At 39.5% G+C, this 19,162-nt stretch overlaps 1 protein-coding gene across 9 annotated transcripts in view; it reads right to left on the reverse strand.

The window, feature by feature from the left end:
* Positions 1 to 3,270: 3,270 nt before the first annotated feature.
* LOC108424044 (muscleblind-like protein 1) overlaps positions 3,271 to 19,162 on the reverse strand; it is a 172,115-nt gene continuing 156,223 nt past the window's right edge. For 5 of the 9 annotated variants that reach the window (XM_037530909.1, XM_017691795.2, XM_017691794.2 and 2 more), the window contains 5 exons: positions 18,653 to 18,803; positions 13,123 to 13,158; positions 10,584 to 10,675; positions 8,232 to 8,302; positions 3,271 to 7,143 (listed from right to left, as the gene is read on the reverse strand). In XM_037530909.1, the coding sequence (XP_037386806.1) occupies positions 8,246 to 8,302; positions 10,584 to 10,675; positions 13,123 to 13,158; positions 18,653 to 18,803 (336 nt within the window). In that variant the 3' untranslated portion in view covers positions 3,271 to 7,143; positions 8,232 to 8,245. The remainder of the gene's footprint in view (positions 7,144 to 8,231; positions 8,303 to 10,583; positions 10,676 to 13,122; positions 13,159 to 18,652; positions 18,804 to 19,162) is intronic. The other 4 variants (XM_017691798.2, XM_017691800.2, XM_037530908.1 and 1 more) reach the window with 3 other exon arrangements.

The following is a 19,162-nucleotide window of genomic DNA, read 5'->3' on the forward strand; positions in this document are numbered from 1 at the left end:
GTGTGTATGTAATAAGCCTGGGATTTTAAGGGGTTAATAGTTCTGCATGTTTCAATCTATTTATAGTAATTTGCTCTAGTCACATTATCAATAAGTACAAGATGACCAGCTCCACTGGCAGCCGTGCATGACCATGCCATGACACTACCACCACCATGCTTTACAGATGAGGTGACATGCTTTTGATCATGAGCAGTTCCTTCCTTTCGCCATACGCTTCTGTACCTCATCTCTCTGTAAGATGTTATACCAGAGCTGTACAGGCTTTTGTAGATGTTTTCTTTATTCTAAAGTAGTCTGTCAGTTTTTTAGGCTTACATCTTGTGATAGTCCCTCTATGTTTAAGTCTGGTGGAATTTTCTTTTCATTGTTGACTTTGACATGGATAGCCCCTAAAGTATTACAATGGTTTCATTATTTCCTGGCAGCATGTTCTACAGCAACTTACTATTTATTTACAGTATTCGTACTGTTATATACAATTATAATACTGCATTTTATAGCCGCTTACTCTAGACTTCTTTCATATTCAAATGCATATTTGAAAAGCTTGAACATTCTGTATTTACAATTGCATTTCCCACGTAAGTGTGCATTTTTTAAGCCATAAATTCAAATTCAAATGCAAAATGTGCCTTTGTGCCACAGTACTGTATGTTGGCATCAGCTATATGTCAGCATTAAGATTTGCTGTGGTGCAGAGTTGACTCTAATTAAATTAATAGATTATGTACTTCCTTATGTTCCTTGACTGTGTCCTCCTTCTGAAATCTTCTCCTGTCCATATGGTGGCCCTCAAATATAATCCCTGTTTGATGTGCTAGGCCTCTATCGAGACCAACCGAACACCTGTTCTGTAAAAACCATGAGCATATGCGTTTGCCACACTAAAAAGCCTGCTCATAGAACTAAGGCTTCCCTTGTGCACACTGGATACCTGGATGCATACATTTTACAGAGGTTTTCATTAGCCCACGTCTGATAAGAGGCCAAGCGGATATTAGCCTCTTTACGCAATATTGGATACTGGCTCAGACATTAATTCCTCCTTAAGTCCATACAAGCTATACATACCCCACATACTAAGCCTGTGAGATATAAATAACTGTGCTGTCCACTTGGTACAAATGAGTCTTGGCCTCTGAACGTGACCTCTAAATGGTTGGGTTTCCTAGTTAATTCAGGGAGCAATATGCTGTTATGAATGAAGATGCCAAAAACAGGAAAGACATTTTGATTTCTATAAAGAACCTTTCAATTGATGTTTTAAATGGTCATTTTATACATTTGCTTGCAAATTCTTTGCGGTCAATGGTCTCATTTCCACTGTAGAACCAAATGGTTCTCAGGGCCATACTGGTGTGAGACTGGTTGCAGTTTCTTTTTCCATGTGCTGAGCTGCTAAACCTGAACCAGGTAATATTGAAGAAAATTAGTCTATGTGCTCTAAATGGGTGGAATCCAACCTGCACTGGGGTGTTTGGATATAGAGCTAAGCTTAGTTAGTTAAACTTAGTTAGGTAGGAACTTGGTAGCATTAGCTTAGCTAGGAGGCTACAGATCCAAACATCACAGAACAGGTTTAATATCAGCTTAATGTCCCTCAAACCAGCTGATTTCGCTTCCTCAGATTTGAGTCATTATCATCTAAACTTGCATCAGTAAAGCTTTTTGTTAGTCAAACCTGTGCTGTAGTGAGCAGAGCTGTTATCATGCTAGCTAAACTAATCCTAACAAGCTCCTCTTTTATTAGTTATCAGCGCTGTTTAACATTTGGAAACTGTTCTTAGATTGAAGCTTTGACATTTATTTAATGGCGCACTGCTTTTATTGGTATGGAACCCATAACATCACCAGACACCTTACCTTTCCACCAAGTCTAAGCAGGAAATGCAACCCTGTGGACTTCAGAATGTGTCCTACTGTGGTCACATCATCAATAAGTACAAGGTGATATATGACCACGCCATAACACTACCACCACCATGCTTGGCAGATGAGGTGGTATGCTTTGGTTAATGAGCAGCCCTTCCTTTCTCCACACTCTTCTTTTCCTCATCTGCCCATACGATGTTGTTCCAGAGCTGTACAGATTTTTGTTGAGGCTTACATTTTGTGATAAACCCTCTGTATTTAAGTCTTGTGAAAGAGGTGTATCCCTACACTGTAAAACATTTCAGTGGTTTCATTGTTTATGCAGCATTTTCTACAGCACTTTACTGTTTATTTACAGTTGCCTATGTGCAATTACACTTCCCCATTGTCGCACTCCAGTCCTGCCAGTATTAAAATGTATTTAACTCTGTGAATGAGGCAGTTTTGTCAATCAAATGCTGAAGATGCCACATTGGGAGGGACTTTTTAAGTTTTAAGTGTGGAAAGTGTCGTAAGAGGAAATGACGAAAAGTCTTTGGTGCTACTAGAGCTGCTAGTGACACTCACCAACCAATCCGTGGATAATTTTGTCAAAAGTGATTCCCTGTTGTTTTGTGTGGAAGTGATTCTTAACCGACTATGAGATCTCATAGCTGCACAGGCCCCAGTGTTAGTGAAGCCACTAGAGTTGCTGGCTTTGAGGCTCACAGGACAGAAATGAAAAATGCAAATACGTGTTTTGCACCCTTGAATAACCATCTTTTTTAGTTAATAACCATCTTTTAGAGTGTAGTCCTTCTAAACTCAAGCTCTTAAAAAAAGATGATTCACCATGGGTTCTTTAGTATAGACAAATGGTTCTGTGTAGAACCATGAACACTCAAAGAACCCTTTGCATGATTAAAGCGATCATGAAAGCGTTCTTCAGATTGACAGAAAATGTGCTGTAGATGCTTCTGTATAAAATCTTTCTGAAAATAATTTTATATAGCACCAAGAAATGGTTCTGCTGTTGCTGCAATGTCAAGCCTGAATACAAGAGCTGAACCCTTGTTGCCATACATTTGGAACCATTTTCAAAAAGATTCTGTATAGAACAACATAAAACATGTTCTTTCTCAGTCTGAGGAACACTTTCACGATGCACAGCGTTGAGTGTGACGAACCATCTTTTGTGAGCCTGCAGCCAATTACTGTATTTGTACAGTTGTTTTTCCTGCACCCCAGCACTTCTAATGAACAGCTTGTACGTTCTCTAATGTTCTCTAGGTCTCTGAGAACCCTCAGTTTCACATGTTTACAGATATGGTCAATTAACTGACTTTCAGAGGAGTGGACTGGAGCAAAACCTCGACCTCTGATGTAACTCCAGCCTAATAATCAAACAAGTGACAGTTTGTTTTGCAAATCCACTTTTATTTAAGTTCATTTATATATTTTCATTAGATTTTTTTTTTCCATAACAGCAAGAATGAAATCAAGCATTAAAAGCCATTTTAAGGTCTTTGTAATGTAGCGTCGTACTCCAATAATGTACCTGCGTCGTCATGACAGATTGACCTATAGGTTAATTGGCAGAAAACGTGCTTTTATGATGTTCATCCAAATCTGTGTTGAGATTAGATGTGAGTCCATAAACTGTCTATGGCTTAAGACTGTAGCGTCGGTGGTTCGAGCGCAGGCAATCAAGAGTGGAGGCCGACTAGATTTGGCTAAATTACAAAAACCTTTTTTTATTTTTTCCTCTCGTCTTCAGAAAGCACTAAATAATAAAATTAGCTGAAACAAATTGCAGCGTAGGACAGAATACATTATTTATCACTACAAGCAGAAACAAACCATAAGGAGATTACAATGTGTTATAAACTCAAATGTGCATCTGTAGCCGATGAAAAGAAAGGACTCCTCCCCTCTGCGGCCGTCGGCGACGAGTCGCAAAAAATGAGCAAGAAATGCGTAAGCACAATCAACTTTGGTAACACAGAATCCGTTTGGCGACTCGGAATGCGATACCGCAGGTATCCATGTTTCTGAACGCCAAAGAATTTGGTTGTTGATCCATCATCTACTTAAAATACAACATATGAAAAGAAAAAACTTACTTATAGCTATGACGTACACTTGTAGATGTTGTCGTCGACGTCGTCGTTGTCGTCGAGAGCTCCGACCTCAGTGAGTGTACACTTTTACGAATTTTTTTAACCTTTAATAAACCCACTTTTTGTTTTTTTGCACTTTTTTTTAGTCCATTACATTAATATTACAATGTATACTGTAAATAAGTTTCGCTGTATAACATGTTTTGTTTATTCAGTATTACTCGGTGAAGTTTTCTTGTGGTATATGTTAATTCCTTTAACATGCAATCCTCAGTGGATGAAGGAAAAGAAACAAGACTTGTATTTCGTGTTGTCGGACCCGTTTGGGGGGGTCCGAGACGGAGACAGCTTGTCCCCTAGGACCTTCCTCTCGGAGGGCAAGGGTCGCCTCCACCCGAAGATTTTCCTGGCAAGCTACGAGCCGCTGACAAAAAAAGCAAAGCGACGTTTTTTCACCTTTTTCGAGTGTTTTTTTTTTATCCTCTGTCACTTGCAAGCAGTTTTGTTCAGCCTGACTTTTTTCTTTTTTCTTTAATATCGTTAACAAAATTCCTCATATTTATAGACATTTTTATTCAAAATAAGATCTCAATATTATACACGATTTCTTTCTTTTTCGACTATGTACAGAAGTGCAAAAAAAGTCAACCTTCACCCCCCTCGCCTTCCTGCCGCGTGGCGCATTACCGAAAGGGCTCCTTTTTGGTATTACCCGTTTCTTGTCGTACTGCCCACCCACCTGACCTGATCCTCCAATCCCGCCGCGCTCTATTGAGTGATCATATATGCAGCTTTTCTTTCTTTTTTTTCTTTTTCTCCTTTAACAAGGCCTGACTTCCAGGGAGATTGGAAATATTCAAACAATAGTTACTATTTGAAATGAATACAGTAGAAAACAACGTTAACATCTAAGAACTATATTTTTTTTCTAATTCGAATGACTAATTACAAACCAGAAGATCATTAAAATATTCCAATATTAGATGTAGTTGATGCCACAGCAGCAACTCAGTTTGTCTCTTGGCAACTATTTTCCTCATATATCCATATAAAAGATGTTCGAAAACAAGGAAAAAAAAGGAAAAATCATAAACAAAAAGTCTTACCTTTCACTAAAAATAAAAATCATTTAGTTTTACAATTGTACTACTAATACTCAAATCAGCACTACACAAGTTTTAAAACTGAGTATGGTATGAAGAACACAACAACAACGGAAAAAATGATTTCTAATAGTACTACAAAAGTTATCTGTAAATCTTACTCGACGAACGGTATCCAAGCTTAGTTATGTGACAAAACATTCCACTGTTTTTTTGTTTTTCTTTTTCAACAGATACAAATGAAACAATGCAGTCAAAACAATCAACAAATGTCTGCGAAGAGGGAGAAACGGCGGAAAAAGTTAACGGCCGTAATTGAACGGGAACAGCTGAGCGTGGATACGTCTGAATGGGGTACTGTGCAGCGCCGAGCTCGTGTGGACTAAGGCGGTTTGCTGTTGAATAATACAATCATTAAATCATGCCCTCGTCGGATGTACTTTACTACTGAACAGCGCTCATCAGCGGCCCTGTGAAACGCCCACGTGCTGCAGAGCGCATTGTTTATCCAGCTCTTTTCCGTGAGGCTGCAGTGACCTCAGCCCTCATCGTCCACCCACGCAGGGCCGAGCGGAGCGGAAAAAAAGATACACCCACAGCCCTGATCACAAAATATAAAATAGCAAAAAAAAAAAAAAAAACAACAACAAAAAAAAAAACAACAGCAACAAAAGCTAACACCTTTTTTTTGTACAAAAAGAAAGAAAGGAAAGCTAATCCTTCTTTTCTCCCCACTTTTCATTTTCCGTTCAATGGAATTTCAGACAAACCTAACCTAGAAAACAGCCCAGAACAAGAAATGGAGTAAATTCACTAATAAAAACAAACAAACAAACAAAAAAAATAAACAGATGCATTGCCCCACCGTGACTGATGCTGATTTGGTAACTCAGTAAGACGGTGTTATCATCCGTTAGCTCCCCTCCACAGTCCGATACTCAGCGGAACGCCACTTTTCCACTCTGCATAACAGAGGGCACAATCCGATTCAAACGCTCGGCCTAGAGTGGGACAGAATGAAAAGCAAAGCCGGGAAAGAGAAGCTAGCACTTAAAAGCTAAAGGGAGGCCCTTTGAGTGTTTTTTGGCTATTATTTTGTACGGATATTGGGGGAGGAGGTAGGGCAAGTAACAAACGTTCAGTATCACTAAACCATCGCTGACCAAAAATACTGAAACCATATGATAACCAGAAAGAAAGAAAGAAAGAAAGAAAGAAAAAAAAACAGAATAAGACATAACATTAGAGACTTAAAGGCATTAATAACACACACACGTAACCTAGAACACGTCTAATGTTTTTTGGATGCAAGTACTGTGTATGGCACTTGATGTGGAGTCGGCAACATGAAGAGTCGAAGCTTCAATGTGCTTAGAAAGGAACACTGCTGTGTCGTACAACTAGAACATTCATTGTTGTCATTTTGCAAGTGTCCTTCGTCAACCCCCCCACCCCCCCCCCCCCTCCAAAAAAAAACCAAACAAACAAAGAAAAACAAAACAAAACAAAAAAAACCTCATTACAATCAGGTTCTAGAAAATATCGGCTTACAAATGGAACACTGCATGCACAACATCTAGTCTCAATATTGACATTCGTTTTTTTGTTCCTTTTACGTTAGTTTGTAAACCATAAAAGAAACTCAAAAAAAAAAAAAATCGAAATAAATCCCACCCAAAAAAAAAAAAAATTCCTCATTCGATGTACCAAAAAAATAAAAATAAAAAAATAAAAAAGAACATGACAAGAGACGCCACACATCGACCTTTTTCTCGTCACTGAAATGGTTCTGGCATGCTTTTGTTTTTACCATCCATAGACAAAAAAGGCAGACAGTGATGTTCTTTTGTTTTTGTTTTTGTTTTTTTCTCGTCTGGTTTACCAAAGTGAAGAGTTTTCAAGACTCCGACTGAACTATGTCAAATCTCCTTAACGGTGTTAAGCATGCGTGTTTTCCGTCATTCCGGGGAATGGTGGCATGGTTTTCTTTATCATCTTTTGCTCTGCTTGGTGTATTAAGGGTGGTTCCTAAGTCTGGACGGCACACAAGCACACTTCGATGTGATCTGAAGGGAGAAAACATAAGATACGAGGTCAGCTTTGGGAACATCCCACATCAGTGAAAACCAAATTTCCTTGCTTGTTGAAAACCTACACAGTTAAAAAATGATGGTGTGTAAAGGTTCTTTAGTTAAAATAATGGTTCTAGATAGAACTATGAAGATTCAAAGAGCCCTTTTGCATGATTAAATGCTTCTTTGAATTATATATAGCACTAAAAATGGTGCTGGTATTGCTACAATGTCTAGCTTTTCAAAAAGGTTCTCTATTCTACCCATCTACAGCACATTCTCCACCAATCTGAAGAACCCGTTAATCACGCCAAGGGTTCTTTAAATGTTCATGGTTCTGTGTGGACCCATTTTCTTTGCTAAAAACTCTTGAAGAGCCATAATTTTTTAGTGTGTAGTAAACCTGTAAATATTGTTATGTCCATGCTGTTGTCAGAGCAAAACCTCATATCTCCAAAATGGTAACTTTACAGGAGAAGGAAAAAACCTACTTTCCTTTTAATGTGAGTCAATGGAACCAGACGTTTTTTCAAGTCAATTTGGGCTGTTTGTGTTGGTCCGTTCATCATGAAATTTACACACAGTGTAAAGGCCAACAAACATTTTCAAATTATGTCAGAAACTGAAAAACGACAAAAATAGAGTTACGAGGTTTTGTCGTCTTGTTGTGACTTCCATGAATGGCCCAAATGTGGAAACTAACAACATCAGTTTTTGCAATTTCTCATTGATCAGAAGAGAGCTCATTTACATATATCAGTCTTAGAGGAACAGTAAGAAAAAGAGCTGGTTTAATTCTAAGTGATAAAGAAAGGCTGGAATGAGGACTGTTTGAATTCATTGTGATGACAAGAAACAAAACAGTGCATTTTCTGTATCTCTGTGCATTTTAAGGCAGTTAATCAGATACACATATCAGGCTTAAAGGCACAGTAACAAAAACGGTTTAATTTCAAAGGGATAAAGAGAGGCCACTAAAAATAATAAAAATAACTGATACATAAACCTACACGAATGTCAAAAAAGGGGGCCTTGTGGGAAAAAATGAAACACTACATGCACATCAGTATAAAACAACTTACTGTTTGAAATGCTCCTACATCTGAGTCACATACTTGTGACTAGTCAGATGATCTGCAGATATTATTGGAATCTGGAGGCAAGAACAAAATAAAAGAGAAACATTAATTGAAAGCAGTGAGGCCAAGATCATTGAGCATTTAGCACTGCATTTACAATTTTATCGCCACAGCAATACATAGCCAGCTTATTCTTCTGTCTGCATAGCAAAATTTCTGTTTTTAAACATTTTCAGTGCTCATAAGGCCACATAACACCTACATAGGCTTGCCATAACAACTGACATAAATCTACATAATCATTACTGAAGGCTTTTTCCAATAAGCATCATCTGCTTTTGTCATCTTCGATGTCATATGACAGTTTTTGTGGAGGAATGACAGTATGTTATTCCATCTGACTTGGTAGCTTAGTGCCTGTCACAGTGACATAATGCTGATGATGTGACAGCTTAAATTTTATAAATGGTAAAATGACACTTGCTCAGGGACACCTTTCTCCAACCACTTGGAGAGCTGTCATATTATCATCGTTATGTCACTGTGATGTACACTGAGCTACAATGTCATTTCAGCTCAGAAAAAAAATGCCACCTGATATAGATGTTAAACTGACCAGCCACTTCATGAAGTGCACCTGCTTGTTTCTACACTCACTCGCTCCACTCACCACATAGGAGCACTTTGTAGTTCTACCATTACAGACTGTAGTCCATCTGTTTCTCTGCATACTTTGTTCTTCAGTGGTCAGGACCCCCACAGAGCAGGTATTATTTGGGTGATGGATCATTCTGAGCACCGCAGTGGCACTGAGAATAGTCCACTGACCAAACACATCCAGCCAACAGCGTCCTGTGACCACTAATGAAAGTCTAGAGGATGACCAACACAAACTGTGCAGCAGCAGATGAGCTACCATCTATGAATTCATGCCTACAAGGTGGACCAACAAGGTAGGAGTGTCAAACAGAGTGGACAGTGAATGGACACAGTGTTTGAAAACTCCAGCAGCACTGCTGTGTCTCATCCACTCATACCAACACCGCACACACCACCATGTCAGTGCCACTGCTATGCTGAGAATGAATCACTACCCAAATAATACCTGGATAACAGTGGCCTGTGATCGGAAATTGACCAATGACTAAAAGGGAGACAATTGTGTATGACGGATGGATATCTGATGTACATCTATATAAAGACCTGTAAGATCTATCTGTGGCCAGTGAGTGAAAGCACAAAGTAGGTGTTTCTAATAAAGTGGCCAGTGAGTGGATGCACAAGGTAAGCGTTTTTGATAAATTGGCCGGTGAGTGGAAACACAAGGTAGGTGTTTCTGATAAAGTGGCCAGTGAGTGGAAACACAAGGTAGGTGTTTCTGATAAAGTGGCCAGTGAGTGGAAGCACAAGGTAGGTGTTTCTGATAAAGTGGCCAGTGAGTGGAAACACAAGGTAGGTGTTTCTGATAAAGTGGCCAGTGAGTGGAAACACAAGGTAGGTGTTTCTGATAAAGTGGCCAGTGAGTGGAAGCACAAAGCAGATGTTTATGATAAAGTGGTCGGTGAGTGGTAGCACAAGGTAGGTGTTTCTAATAGTCTACACAATAACTGCAATCTGCATTTATTATTAAATGTTATATGCAAAATTAAAGGGGCATTCTGGACATTAAAAATGAAACCATCTCTACATCTGTAAACGTGCTTATTGGCCTCCTTCAGAGGTGCCAAAGTTGTCTCTAGAGTGAGATTTTCTGGTGTAAAAATGAGAAAACCCACTTTTGATGATGTATCTTGAAGGTGGGTGGAACTTTTTAAAAGCTACAAGCACTTTAGAGATGGATGCAGTGCTGTACTGCAGAATATTATACAATATACAAAATATATAATTATAGAATATACAAAACAAATGCTAGGTTTACACTGGAATGCCCCTTTAAATTACTAGCCAAGTTCTGTATGAGTGATGTCCTCTGTAATGATGCATTATTATGTATTATTAATGTCATATGTATCAGGCGTGATGCTGAAAGCTGTCAGCAACAATCTGATGAGTAAACACGGCAATCCACTCAGTCTGAAAATCAGGCCTAGCATGAAATGTGGTATTTGTCTTTGACTGAGTGGTTAATGATTGCATTCGCATGCAGGTTGACAGGACAGAGGTCAACACATACAATATGATGCAGCCTCATACACACACACACACACACACGCACACACGCACACATATACACACCCAAGAACACGTCCGGCAACCTCTCTCACATGCAAACACACGCACACAGCAAGAAAACTGAGCTGAGTGAGATGCTAGAAAGCTAAACGGAGGCAGAGGGAAAGCGGTAAAGGAGCAAACCTGATTGGCTGTGGCTGTTGCGAAGGGAACACTTGTGGCAGATGTGGTGGCTGCTGACACAGTGGCTGGCGAAGCACCGTGCATCATGGGAACTTTTCGGAGGGAAAACCAAATAACCAAAATGAACAGGGGATAGTGCAGATGTGATATCAATTTGATTACTTTCAGTGAAGGCAGATGAGCATGGTCGAGGTGGGGGGGTGGGGGTGGGGTTACACAAAGTACAAGCCATGCCACAGGTCATTTGGTCAAGGGCACATTAGTGATGAATCATGCTGCCATTGCGAGGAAGCAACATTTCACTGAGGATGAAAGCACAAAATTAAGGGAAAAAGGTTGAACATGTATTTTTTAGAACTACACTTTTTACTTAATGGCTTGAATCGTTCTTCTTTTTTTTGTTACCCAAACCTAGTCAAATGGCAAAGACATGTTTGGTGTCTGGAGTTTGCCCCTTTAGTTTAGCACTGGAGGTCAATGTGGATAACCACAAATTCCATCACAAGTGGCAGTCCTAGGGGTCAAAGCACTTTGTGCCTAATAGAGTCAGTAGAACAAGAATAATGGGCCATGCTTTTAATGTGATCTCTATTTTTATAGATGTGAGGTCTCAAAGGAGATGTCTGCCAAATTCCATACATGCCCAATTTTTGCTCTTGGTATGGCAAGCAACTGAATTTTTCCCCAAAAAATCTAAATACCTAGAAAAAATATCTAGACATAACTTATATTTGCATAGTTGCTGACTCAATGAAGTTGATTATTAGAGCTAATCCATCATTCCCGAAGTCCAGACTCTATGAAACAAATACCTTTACTATAATTTCTGATGGTCACCCTAAAGAATTTCTGATAGTATGTTGGTGCTAAGCTAATGCTAATGCACATGAACAAATTTTGTCTGTTTTATTTAAGCTTGTTAAAGAGACATTAAGATATAGAATTTTCTTCATATGGATGAGTTTTACAGGGACTCTTTCAGTAAACCGTCCTGCCATAGAGCTCCTGCCACTGTTTTCCATAATTTTTCAATAATTGAGCGTAGCAAGATTTGAACCACTTTTAATAATAAATAAAACAATCGAGATTATTCAAATAAATCAAATGAAACTGATACAGTTTTGGTACTGTAAGGGTTACTTTTAAATTCTCCAGAAATCATTATATCTTCTTTAAAGGCCTGAAAGGCCCTGAGGTTTCCTTACTGGTAAAAACATCTTCACAAAAGCAATATCCTGCAGACCTGCCTATGTGGTTTAGACCACAGTGTAACTTGCTCTTATTTATAAAAAGGAAAAAAACTTCACTGCAAAGCTGAAAGCTCAGCCAATCCTTGACATCTATAAAAACTTCCTTCGGTGAGGCTGGATCTGAAATGCCTCCCTACAGCCTCCCTACATGCACTTTGTGAGTTACTTTGGCTTCTATTCGCCTGTAATGTATTATATGTTCAGCAGGAAATATGGCTGAACCCCAAATTTCTCTTTGTTAGACGTATAATGTACAGTTTGGGTGCAGAAGCCATTATTTTAGGACCTATACAGTGCACTGTGTAGTGAGTTGGATGCCATTTGAGACCCCAGCTTGCCATTTTACCTTGTTTATTTAAAAAGGACTGCTTAACTTGATGTTGAAAATTGTCGCATAATTCCGGCATTGAGATGTAAACAAAGCCATTCAGAGTGGTTTGACGTGACATGGTTAACTGCAGAGAAACATACGAACCAATTTAGGAACCAGGGATCGGCACCAACCAATTTAGGAACCTGATTATTTACGATCCAAAACCACCAGTGAATTTTGATGATGATGATGAAGTTTTCTTTGGCTTAAAACCCCCTGCATGAACTTCTCCGCCATGAATGTATTCACCACCACTCCGAACAATTCCTTGGATCACATCGCATTTTGCGTCAACCCCTCTGAATAACTTTGATTACATCTTAATCATTGAATTATGCAGAAGGTTTGACTGGAATTCCCCTTTAATGGTGTGGCTTGAGACAAGTGCTTGAGGATTTGGGCTTGTGTTTATGGATTCAATGATTGTTAGCTACATTAGCCTCATAGCTCCAGTGCGAAGCCGAAGAAACGGCCTTAAGTCACCAAACATGTCTTGGCTGATCGACTATATTTTCGGTAAGGGGAAAAATGTGCAAATGAGACATTTTACCAAAATATTCTGTTAATTTGAAAGATATTTACCTTTTATGGCTTTGCTTTGTGGTCTCTTTTACTTTAAAACCTCACGAATGGAAATCTACCAGCTACCAGTCTGAAATTCGCCGGCATATTTATTCCAACTACACTACGAGGAGCTCAGAAATCATTGCTGTTGTGTTTTTATTTCCTCTCAGTAAAATGTCAGGTAAATGTCATGACTCGGGAGTTAATTGATGTCAGTTGGCACAATAATGTGACATCTAGCCCCTCTGATGCACAATGCTCCACTAAGTGATGATTGAAATGGAGTGTAGGTAACTGGGGAACAAAAAAAGGAAGGGTTTAAAGATAATCAAGAAAGAAAGCTGGCACCTACCAACACTCGCTGCAGGTGTCATGCACAATATTGAGCCTGCCCATCATGCATTGCAACAGGAAGTGAAGTGGAAAGGCAGAAGGAGGGGGAGAAGAATCAACACAACCCGTCACATGTGTCATTAGAATGGAAACATAAAACAGGATAATAATGTTAACGGGAACAGGGGAATAAACCTTCTAAGGCACTGAACAATTAATACATGATAATTAATGGTTGTTACGGAGGTGCAGTGAGTAACTGGGGTGTATTCTTTCATAGCACATTCCATTATGGCACAGTATTAGTCACATTGAAAGAGCTACAAGTAAGATCATCGTGTTTCCAATCCCATTAACTTCATAAATCAGTTCAAAGCATTAAGCTGTAGTCAACATGTGTCAGCAGCTCAACGTGGTGCTTCAGATTAGTTCTAAGTGTTCTGGTTCTTGAGGCAATTTTAATTAATATAGTTGTTTATTTTTGCAATCAATCCATTGGATGCCAATGAATAATTGCACAGCCTTAAAGATTTTGCATGAAGTGGAATAAATGACCTGTACATGCTCTGGCCAGAAATGAGGTTTTTACAGCAAATTTGCTAAGTTAGACCAATTTTACCAAGAATGCTTTTGATTCCAAATGTAGCACACTTTGTTAGAGTTGCTGCATAATATTATATTTGCAGTTTATTAAGCTACATAAATGAGCTGGACTATGTTGTTGTTGCTAATTAAACCAGGTATTTTGAATTTGAAGGGCACATTTTCCACCACATTATCATTAACTCAATTAAATGACTAGAAGGTGGCAGCTTGTGAGTTAACTTTAAGTTGCTACAAAGCCAGCTAATAACGCTATGTAAGCTGTATAAAGTTTGGCTGGGGATATTTGTGGTTAAGGGTCATTTGGCCGAGAAGGGTATTTCTGGTCAAGGGTCATTTGGCAGAGATTGTATGTTTATATTCGTGGTTAAGGGTCATTTGACTCTTGAGGGTATTAATGGTTAAGGGTCATTTGTCTGAGGTGGCATGTTGATATTTGTTGCTAAGGGTTATTTGGCTGTGGGGTATTTGTGATTAAGGATCATTTGGCTATGGGGTATTTGTGGTTAAGGGTTGTTTGGCTGGTTAAGGGTATAAATGGTTAAGGATTATTTGACTGAGGGGGAATGAATAATTAGGGGTCATTTGGTTGAGTGAGTATTACTGGTTAAGGATTAATTACTGAGTTAAGGGTTATTTGGCTGTGGGTATTAATGATTAAGTATTATTTGGCTGAGGGGGTATTAATAATTAAGGGTTAATTGGCTGAGGGGGTATTAATGGATAAATATTATTTGGCTGTGGGTGTATTAACAGTTAAGGGTTTATTGGCTGAGGGGTATTAATGGTTAAGGATTAATTGGCTGAGGGGTATTAATAGTTAAGGATTATTTGGCTGAGGGAGTATTAATGGAAAAGAACTACTTGGCTGAGGGGCATTAAAGGTCAAGCATTATTTGGTTGTAGGGGCATTAAAGGTCAAGCATTATTTGGCTGTAGGGGTATTAAAGGTCGAGCAGTGCTACAGTGCACTACAGTTTATTATTATTGTCGAATGGGGGAATTTACCAATATTCTGTGAAGTATGAACAGGTCACTTGAAACAATTGGAAATTGCAAACAAAAGCAATGTAACTTCTTGAAACTCACGTGTAGCTCCTTTAATGCACCTTTGCATATTAATTAGGCCCTGGGCACCACAATCAAACATTACACACAAACTACATCTGAACATAATGCACAATACATAGAAACTGAGGCAATGAATTTGACATAGACCTTCTAACAGCAGCAGCCAAAGCAGAAACTGTAAAGTTCTTACAGGAGCTGCTGGGAAACTCCAACTAGGCTACTGATCTAACTGTCCTTGCAGAGTGCTGTCCATTTGCACGCTCTTAACGGGCTGTGACAGGACTGGTGGGGTGGTGTTAGTCAGGGGTAGGGGGCAGGGGGTGCTGTGTATTGCGGTGTGGGGGGAACGGGAGTATCAGTGTGGTGAAAATCGATGCGGTGCTATTTTTAGGGCAGGTAGGGCTGACAGCGGGCTGGAGTGAGATGACTGCTGGGGCTGGGTCGGGCCGGGCTGGCGCCGGTGCTGCCAAACAGACTGGGGGAGGGATAGTGACGGTTCACCTTGACTGAGCCCACTGAGGTATACTGCAATATTAAGACAGGATCAGGCCTGCAGAGAGCAGGTACTGGGTCAGCCAGTCATTTTAGGAAAGGAGGTTTTAACTCTTTAACTGTAAGCTTATGGTTCAGTCATTAAGATTAAAGGGTCCATATCAGAGAAAAGTGAAATCTCCTCTCTATTCCTACACCAAGGTTTGATGTAGTATGTAATCACTATTACAGTTTCAAAACCAGTTCATATGCATTAAGTTAGCTGAAAAAAACAGCCCATTTAAATGCAGAGATTTTTGTGATGTCACTAAAGACAATGTATTTGCATGTGTCTGCCTATCCGGCCTACAGCAGTTCAGCCCTGCCTATTTACATTAAAGTAATACAAGGTGTTTCAGCATGGACTGTATGTTTGATTATGGAATGATACAGGGCAACCAATGAGAACAGAGGTCATATGAGAACATATGTATATGTATTTGTAAGTGTGTGTGTAAATGAAATGATGTTTTATGAATTAAGACTGACTGTGTTTAGTAAATAAACTACCACATATGTTCCAAATTTCATAAAATATAAAAATTTTAAGAGTAACTACACCCTAAGGCCTTTTTTTCAGTATCAGCTGAAATGCACTGCTCTGTAATAAAATATCCCAGCCTTGCTTGTAATGTTAACACATCTTTCCAAACTGTACAATTTTTTTTTTCATGGTCAGTTCCGCCTCTGCAGCGCCCCTCTGGTTTAACTCTGCTATGGGCGCGGATGACGTGTCTTGTACCGAAGTACCAAGACACGTCACAGTATGCAAATCAGTCAACCAACACTACCGACCCCTGATGACGCCCCACTCATGCTGTGCTTATAAATATGAAAGCATAGGAGCTCAGAGAGAGGAGATGACTGTACCCACGCACTGAGCTAAGTACTCCCAGCACCACCTCACAAAGCTGCAATATGCCAGCTGTCTGTACCAACTGTAAATAATCCAATTAATCTGAGCTTAGTTTGCAGTAAAGATGTTGGACCGGTTACGAGTCTCCTGTTTGCGAGTCTCCATAAAGCTGCCGGTGTTGCATCCGATTTACATTTACCTTCACAACTCAAACTCTCGGACTCTCACACTCATGGAACAGAAATCAACAGCAAGCAACACTGGAACTACTGAAATCGAAGAGGTTAAGCATTAAACGGGCATTGTTATTGAATGTGTCAGCCTTTCTCTGACTTTTTCATCACTTTCCAAAGTTCCAGTGTTGATTTCTGCTCAGTTAGTTCGGTGCCGAGGGTTTGGTCTTATGAAGAGTAATGTGAATTTGAGAGGGAACCGAATCGGATGTAACACCGGTAATTGCCATGAACAGCTTGCAAAGCGTAAGAATTTATGGCCACTGCAGCAAACCCTGGCTGACCGGTGAGTCAGTCTGCGACCTTGATGTCAAACTAAATAAAACTTAGACAGTATTCAAAGGAATCCACTTTTTTCATTTGGAATTTAGTGCATTTAACAAATCAGAGCTCGGGTTATATTGAATGGACCTGCTGGACAGATAATTAGAAGCTAGCTGTCATCGTTTTAGGGAATGTTCTACCGTTCAGACGCCTATGCTGCTTGCTGCTAATCACTTTCTGGCACTTTGCGAACTCTTCGCCGGCTTAAGTCAGTGGCTCATACTGTTAAGGCTAAAGATGCACTGCCTGATCAGAAACACCTTCCCTCGTCGAAGATGGGGATGGAAGTAATGAAAAATCTTCAACCTTGTAAGACTCTCAGTTGCAGAAGTGCCGTTTGATTCTGTCACTCTCCATATTTTCTGGTTTCTAACACACGCTCGCCCTAAAAGCACAGCAGCCTAGCCCACCCAGGTTTCCCTCGCAGCCCCACCTCCAAACCAGAACATCAATGCAGTGCCCCTTCCAGCATGCCCCTCCCATTTTTGAGCATTTTTCAAAGTGGAGTTAGCTGAAAATAGCAGGGTGTAGTTACTTTTTAAGGAATATTATCCAGTAGTTATATCAGTTACGTAGCTATGAAAGTGAGGAACTGAAATATGAATTTAATTGTCTCCTGTTAACTTTATTACATGTCTCTACAACACTTTAAGCTGACACCTGTATGATAGTGCTCTGGATAAAGTTATTACCATCGTCATTATTCTTATTAGTAGCAGTTGTAGTAGTACTAGTAGCAGTGGTAGTATATGGGGTTTAGGGGGTTAAAATGTGGAGCACATGAAAAAATGTAAGAAGTAGCTTATTACATATTTCACAGGATAAAGGTTAGGACGGTGGCTTGTTTTAAATTGTTGGTGCTAATGTTAAGCACTGCACCCAAATTCAAAGTGAAAGGGACATTACAGAAATGGAAGTAGCAAACTTAGTGGTCTATGAAAAAATGGCTGTAAGAGTGACATAAATAAAGGACAGTCTACAGAGTTATTTTCACTATATAGAAAGTTTTATAATCATGTTCCTCCATCCTGAAAAGACAACATTTCCAACATTGACTAACAGTAAAACTATGCACAACTTTGGTTGTGCTAGAAAAGTCAAATAGTGTGAGCATCTATGAATTGGAGAATCTCCAAATGAACAAAGTCAGAGTGGTTTGGTGTGAAACACTCATGCAGAATGGTTTACAGTGGTGGTGATAGGAATCAGACGTCTGAGGATGTGTAATAGTTCCTTCACAAAACGTTTTACTTGAAATTGTCTCAAATACACTGCTTGTTGTCAGAGACATTGTTTTATGATAGATTGAGAAGCTTTTGGACTAAAATGTGTTTTTAAAAATCTATTTATTGCAAAAATATACATACAGGGAGCTGTAAGGCAAAATAGTCCCCAGAGGAAACATTTTTTTTCTCAATTTTTACTATTATTTTACAATCTTCACCTTCACCTCTTTTCAGATTAAAAACTCAGATTCACATATGCACGCTTGTGGATTTGGATGGTAAACATCCAAGGCATTGTGAATTCTGGTTATTCCTATCTCCTCCACTGTAAAGGGTAGGTACATTTTTTTGCACTGAACCATTTCACTTCGAACCACTTTGAATGACTGTTACATCTCAATCACTGAATTTAAAAAAATCAATTGAAATTCAAGATTCCTCTCTCAAAATTCACCACACTAGCATTTTCCTTACCAGGGATGTCGGAAAATACACTGAAAATGGTTGATGTCGCAAAAATATTAAGGGGCTTTCCATGTTCAGGTAAACAACAGAGTAAATACGCTTTCTAATCATAGAGTCTTTGTATGCTTGGAGCTGGAGGGTGGCACTCTGCAAGGTTAGTGTCAGTCAGGCATGTCTGGGGTCAGTATATTAATGCAAAAGGTGCCCAGGTGAAAGGTAGAATGCAGTAAGCAGGCCTACCTGACGGTATGAAGGCTGCCTGTTGATGGAACTGCATGTTGGTGAGAGCCTGTTGGTACTGGAACATGCCAGTGTTGAACATGGCGGTGGCACCGTTGGTTTTTTCAAGTGCAGGTCTCTTTGGTAATGGAGGCAAAACTGGTGGTATCCCCTGTCGCCCAGACGGAGGAGGATGAGAGGTAGAGAATAGAGAGAAGGGAGAGTTTGTTAGGAGATAGAAAGTTTTACTGTGAACAAAAACTTTGTCAAACAGCAAGCAATCAGTGGCCTACACTGGAACTCACAGTGGTTCAGATTTAATACCCACATAAGTGAAGAGAAAGGGCAACATTTGCAAAGGATACAGCACTACATTTACTTTTGTAAAGCAGGCATTGTTTTAAGTGGTGGAGCTCTCATTAAATGTGCATATCACTTTAATAACAGTAATAATAATAATAGACAAAGATGGTATTAACAAAGAAATCTGCACTGCTAGCTCCATGATAAAGTTCAGGCGGTGTTAAATCC

Source organism: Pygocentrus nattereri, chromosome 19 (assembly GCF_015220715.1).
Source record: "Pygocentrus nattereri isolate fPygNat1 chromosome 19, fPygNat1.pri, whole genome shotgun sequence".
Classification (NCBI taxonomy): Eukaryota; Metazoa; Chordata; class Actinopteri; order Characiformes; family Serrasalmidae; genus Pygocentrus; species Pygocentrus nattereri.